This window comes from Bison bison, unplaced genomic scaffold, assembly GCF_000754665.1.
Source record: "Bison bison bison isolate TAMUID 2011002044 unplaced genomic scaffold, Bison_UMD1.0 scf7180017864252, whole genome shotgun sequence".
NCBI lineage: Eukaryota > Metazoa > Chordata > Mammalia > Artiodactyla > Bovidae > Bison > Bison bison.
In genome coordinates, this window is record NW_011494824.1 from 1,850,790 (window position 1) to 1,857,603 (window position 6,814).

Genomic DNA, 6,814 nt, shown 5'->3' on the forward strand with positions numbered 1-6,814 from the left:
TATAAGAGACAGACCCTGATGCTGGGAAAGACTGAAGGCGGGAGGAGAAGGGGACGACAGAGGATGAGATGGTTGGATGGCATCATCAACTCGATGGACATGAGTTTGAGTAGGCTCTGGGAGTTGGTGATGGACAGGGAAGCCTGGCATGCCACAGTCCATGGGGTGGCAAAGAGTCGGACAAGACTGAGCAACTGAACTGAACTGAATGCAGAAGTCAAGGAAATGCAAGTTCAGTCCCTGGGTCAGGAAGATTCCCTGGAGGGGAAAATGGCAACCCACCTCAGTATTCTTGTCTAGAGAATCCCACAGACAGAGGAGCCTGGCAGGCTACACTCCATAGGGTCACAGAGAGTGGACACAACTGAAGCGACTTAGCATGGACGCATGCAAGTTTCTACTATATGCTAAACACTGGCTAGATCCAAAGAAAAAGCAAAACAAATGTCTTGCTCTTGAAATATGAAGAGTTACAGGATAATATCTATGATTTCTTTTGTTTACTTACCTGTTATTGACCACGTTTTAAGCTTTATAATTTCCTTATAAAGTCCCTGAAACTTCACACAATGTGTAGCATTCAGTGGCTATCCAGTAAACACTGGCTGAAGAAATGGAACGTGGCAGAAACTCCTCCATGTTATTGATGATGAATGTTCCAGGGTGTCATGCTTCCCTCATTGTTGACATTTTTGAAGATTTATATCCTCTGGATACAGATAGAGAGCCCTGCAGAGTTGCTGCCTCCAGAGTCATTTCATATTCAGTGGCCACCGCTCATACCCCTGCAGTAATTATTTCATGATATGTGAAGACAAGAGGCTGGAATCTATGGAATCCTGAGGTAGAGATGGTTCAGGAATCCTGTTGACAATGCTGATGGTAAAAACGACTTAGCCTTTTGAGCACTCGCTATGTGCTGGGTATTTTGCATTTCATTTAATCCAAGCAGTTACCCAGGGAGGTGGTTACTCTCATCATTCTGATATTAGAGATAGCAGGTAACTGATGCTTTGATAACTTGCCCAAGATCCCATGGCTGGTAAGTGGCAAGGCCAGGATTCTAAACCTAGCTTGTCTATATGCACAAGTGATTCTCATAACCACTTCTTCCGCTGTGTAGCTCAGTGTAACTGGGGATAAATCAGAGCAGTGGTTCTCAAACTTGAGTATCAGAAGAGTTCCTTGGAGGACTCCACCCCACAGTTTCTGATTCAGCAGGTCTGGATGAGGCCCGAGGGTCTGCATTTCTAACAAGTTCCCAGGTGATTCTGATGGTGCTGGTCCAGAGACCCTGCTTTGGGTGGGAAGCACCAGTTTAGAGCCGCATTGTCCAGTGAAGATATAACATCAGCCACGTGCATCATTTTAAATGTCCTGGCGGTCACATTTAAAAAGGGGTAGAAAAAAAGGAAAAGGAAACTGGTGAAACAAACTTTAATAATATATCTTATTTTACTTGTTTTGTCCAAAATATTATCATTTCTTAACATTTAATCAATACGATTAATGACCTAATTTTACATTTTTCCCATACATATGTCTCATCTGGACTGGTCACATTTAACTGCTCATACCTGTGGTTAGTGGCTACTGCTTTGAAGATCATGGCAGCGTGGCTTAGCTGTAATCTGTTAGAATAACATACTACCGGCGAGAGGTAGAAAGTGGGCAATAACCTGGCTTTTCCAATAAATACTTAAATGGCCTTTTTCCCAGCCTTGAACCTTGAGGGCATGGGCTCTGCCCCCAGGCTAACAGGACCACAGTAGTGAAGGAACCAAGAAAAATCATCCGTTAATAAAGAGGTCATTCTCTAAGGGCCCTCACAGTTTGGGGACCCCAGGAGTTTGTAGCTAGAGACTAGGAGATGGGATTCTTCAGTGCAGCCTGAGGGGATGAGGAGAAACCTCTGGGCCAGGATATGCCTGTGTAGGATGGAATTCTTACACATGTCTCTTTCCCAAGGAGAGACTCAGGACCTGAGATTCTCCAGGGAAACCCAGGCCATCCCTCTAGCTTGATTCTTGCAGACCTGTGATGAGGAGGGGCCAATGAGATTCCTATCTGATGACCCATAATGCTAAGGGACGGGGGTGGGGGTAGGGGGAGTGGGGCACAGTCCTAATTAGCAGTGCTTCTCTAGGAACCACTACCTCTCTGAAAATAGCAGGGAGATGGTCATGGCCACTAGAGTGCCGGCACCTTTAGAGACACCTTTATAGCATGCACCCACTGGGTCTCCAGGTGACGGCCATGGCCACAGCTCCGGCAGCAGCTCCAGGTGAAGTGATGGGAAAAGATGGTTTCTCTGTGATATGGAATCCTGAAATGTGATCATTCTTTAAAAAGGATCAAGCTCTGAGCCTTTGGAGTGGGAGCACTGACTCCAAGACTCTAGACTCTAGGGAGTATCAAACAGTGAGAACTCACACAAAGGAAACCATTTAGATCCAAGACCAGGCATCACCCAATCAACAGAGGCATCCTGTGCAGGATGCCTCATCTAAACAACAAACAAAGCAAAAATATAAACCCAATCATCAGCAGACAGGATTACCACCTCACTCGGCCTTGCCCATCAGAGGAAAAACAAACAAATGAAAAAAACCCAGCACAAATCTCACCCAATAGAAGCTTACACAAACCACTGGACCAATCTTAGGAGAGCAGAAACCAAAAGGAAGAAAGAATTCAACCTTGAAGGCTGGGAAAAGGAGACCTCAAACACAATAAGTTAAATAATAATAATAATAATGAAAAGACAGAGAAATACTACACAAATGAAGGAACAAACTAGAAACACAGAAGTCCAAAAAAAAATGAAGAGGAAAATAGACAAACTACCTGAAAAAGAATTCAGAATAATGATAGTAAAGATGATCAAAACCCTTGAAAGCAAACACCTTTACAAACTCACATTTCTTTGTCTTTGCAGGTACTACGGATTATCTGTTTGGTTCCCCGATGTCATTAAACATCTGCAGTCGAATGTGTTGAAAAATGTAGATGAACCAAAAGTGAAATTTTCAAATGCAACTATTAACTTTACAATGGCAAATCAGATTATTACCGGAATGGAATGTGACAATGGCAGGTCCAGAAACTTTTAAATCATTTAATCCTACCTCATCTTAAAACTGTATTTCTTATTTGCCTTCATGACACTAAAATATGCGTATGCACAATTTTTTTTCAGTTTGTACATGTAGTCATTTTCAGACTGAATTCAAATGCTTCCAAATGGCCTTTAAAGAAAAGATACACGTATATCAGTGAATTCACTTAAATTACTTCTTAAACTGAGCTACTTCCCATTTGTAAAGGAGTGAAATAGACTGGTATGAAAACAAAATTCAGAGAGGCCCTGGAAAGCGAGCAAAATAAGTTATGGAAGGGAAGAGTAAGGATTATGAGAAAACAGGTTATAGTGTTATTTAACTCAAAGAGGAAATCTGACATGTAATTTCACGCCTGTTCTTTGTCTCTGGAAAAGGGGGCTGCTACTCTTCAGAATTCCTTCCTTCTCCACTATGCTGGTTCAAGAATTGGGGTTAAGTTGTATCAGAGAAAGTTTCAGTTAAAGAATTGGAATGATTTTCCAAAGTTAAGGGCTTTAAAAATAGAAGATAAGTTAGCAAAGGACATTTTTGAGTATGGAGTGTGGAACTCCTCATGATGAGGAGGAAGAACTGATTCAAGAAATGGTCTGGTTTATTTTTTTGGAGATGGAAAAGGACAGACAAGGCTGGTATGACTTTCTGTTGGTTTACATCATTCTTAGGAAATCCTCCCAATTTAAAAACAGATCAAAGTAAAAATCAAACATAATTGATAAAAGTTTCTCTGGGCAAAAACCAGTTTGGAAAGATGAAAATTAATTCTGTGGGATGCTTATGGTTTGTGTAATGAAAAGGAGAGTTACCAACTAGGAGGTAACTATATGGATTGGCAATTCACTGGGAGGCCTGATCCACAGAGGATCTTTACTCTCCCTCCCAAAATACTGACTTGAATCTGTACTTGTTTTTCTACAGAAATCTTGGAGTCAAGTGCTCTAGAATTCTAGGTTGAAAATTGACTTCATTATTTAAAAATTATTGTAATCCCATTAGAAATTTCTAGTATGTCATATTTTAAAAAAAATAAGACAGTATGGTCATATGGTCTCCAATATGGTCAATCATGGAGAAATTCTTTACTTTGGCAATGTAATGATTAATAATTTTAATAATATTAAAATCCTTGTAAAGCCCATAAGTTTATTTTAGAAGGTGATAGAAAAAAATTTTTTTGTCTTTCATGGAAATTTGAAATACCACTAACTAACTCAGTTTTTAAAAATAGTTTTCCTGTTCAGCCTTCTAAAATGGCAATTCTTCGTGTACTGATAAGGAGTGGCCTCTGAAGTAGACTCTGAGGAGAACAAAGCAAAGTGTAGAGTAGTGTCTGCAGAGCGCTCCCTGAAGAGCATACGAGCAAATGACAATAGTGGTCCTCTCTGGGAAAAAGAACTGGGTAGCTTGAGGATGGGAGGGCAAAGACTTACTTTTTCCTTTTTGAACATTTTGAATTGTTCTCCATGTGTGTTCTATGCAGATAGCATCCCCCGGGGGGAGGAAAAATTGTTTCCCCTTTCCAAGTGCAGTTTCACTTCAGAAAATTAGTGATCTTCTTAAAATGTGCCATGATTTACCCTCCTTCTGTAGATAGATTTATGGCTTAGGCGATCTTCCTCCGAACTCCTAGAGTAGGGGGTGAATGTTTTATGGAGGTTGGTCTCGTAGGCACCTAGCACATTCTGAGCTGACAAATGCAGTCTGGCATTAGAGTGAGGATAATTTTTAAAATCTCAATAGTAAATTACTTTTAAGTCATCTTCCTTGCCTAAGAGGATTGGTCCCTTTCTGCCCTAACAACACTGGTATATGGTGTATTAACTTCTTCCCCAGTTGAATAAGCATTTTCCTCTCAATGACTGGTGAAGGATACATTCACAGTCTCTTAATACATTACCAAGACACATTGATAGATATGTATACATGTCTCCCAAGGGTCTTTATCAACACTTAATATCTGAACCATAAACCCTTCTAAGATGTCAGAATGATTGTGACTATTATCATCTCCACCTTCCCTCTTGCATCACCCAAAATGAATCAGAGCAAGTTTCATCATTCTACCATTTCCAAAAATAGGCCGAGCTATGGTCATTCAGCTTGGTTTGAGGAACACCTCTTGGCACTGAGAAGAAAAATATTCTTGGAAATGACTGTGAGCAATAAGTTTCTTGACCCTTGAGATAATCATTCGTCACATAAGTGATTCTCCCATCCTCTCTTTAAGATAATTGGAAGTCCCTACACTAGAATAAAGAGTCTTCAGGTTATCAGCTTTGGAAATAAAAGTAAGCATGGGAACACATGCTCAAGTTACAGCTGTTAACCCCAAATAGAGAATTTTCAAATAAAGGCATATGTGAAGGAGCAAGAGGGAGGATAGGATTAAAAAACAAAGAATCGGTAGCCACAGGTAATCTCCAAGCTCAATGCCTTCAACTGTATACCCCACAAACACCCTTTTACCAACATTGCTGAAGCCTACATGAAGTTATTTTGGATGCCATCTCTTTTTCTGGTGGAAAATAATATTGGGAGCAATGAGATAGTCAAAAGGACAGGCTCCACGAGGAAGAGGGGGGAGAGCTAAGAGTGTAGAAAACCCAGAAGCCACTGTCCTTTTTAATTAAGAGAGTCCATAGTGGAACCTCAGGTAACCCTCTTCAGTATTCCTTCCTGGAAAGCCCCATGGACAGAGGAGCCTGGTGGGCTAAAGACCATCGTGTCGCAGAGTCAGACACGACTGAAGCGATTTAGCACGGCCCGTAGTGGAACATCACATCTCTAAATCTGTTTGACTTAACTTTGTACCCTGATAGACACAATCATTGACATGAATCTTTTGTGTGTGTTGGACAGATTTGCAGGGATCAGGTTCAAATCTATAACTTTCGAAAATTCAGTTTTTAAGTCCTGCACCTTTGAGGATGTGACTTCAGTCAACACCTACTTCAAGAACTGCACATTTATTGAAACCGTTTTTAACAAAACAGGTAGGTGTGCCACTTAACCCTGCCTGGGTCCTCTTCACAGCCCTGGCTCTTGGCAGAGACGTGATACCTATTTGGTGATAGGTGTGGGCAGACGCTTATGGGGCAAGTGAACGTTAAAGTATAAATGAACAAACTCCCTCCATCAGGTTGGATCAAAGCTGAGCTTGTAGTGACTGTTTTTGTCGTATTTAATGCAGATGGAACAGGCTGAGCTCAAAGTTGGCAAAAAATAATAATAATAATAATCCTGTGGTGAATAATTTTTAAAGCAGAGAATTAACCTGTAGTCATTTGACAGTCTTGATTTCAAACTCTGCTGTTAGCTTAAGTGAGCTGGCCTGAACTACAGTCTACAGAGATGGACAGTACATGCTCAGTCACATACAGTCTTTTAATTCAATCCACTTAATGGAGTCTAGGAAACACCCCAGGGAAAAAGTTTAGGGAAGCAAACATTGACTGAACACTGACTATATGCTGGTTCCTACCTCAGGTTATTAGACACTCATTGTCCTGTTTAATTTTCACAATAGCTGAAGCTTCAAAAACTGCAGTAATTTGGCCACAGTTGTTCAGCTGGTCATAGCTGACATATGAGCCCAGGCTCATCTGATCACACAGCCCCTGCTCTATCACCCCACACATTGGTCGCTCTGTCCCATGAGGTCAAAATAATGGCCCAATACCAGCAGAAGGACCAGC

General features: G+C 41.1%; 1 protein-coding gene across 1 annotated transcript in view; it reads left to right on the top strand.

Annotated features, from left to right (window-relative positions):
* The window catches only part of SV2C (synaptic vesicle glycoprotein 2C), a 164,602-nt gene that overhangs the window by 141,730 nt on the left and 16,058 nt on the right, over positions 1-6,814 (top strand). Inside the window, exons 8-9 of the mRNA XM_010847613.1 lie at positions 2,939-3,097; positions 5,979-6,112. Of these exons, the coding sequence (XP_010845915.1) occupies positions 2,939-3,097; positions 5,979-6,112 (293 nt within the window). The remainder of the gene's footprint in view (positions 1-2,938; positions 3,098-5,978; positions 6,113-6,814) is intronic.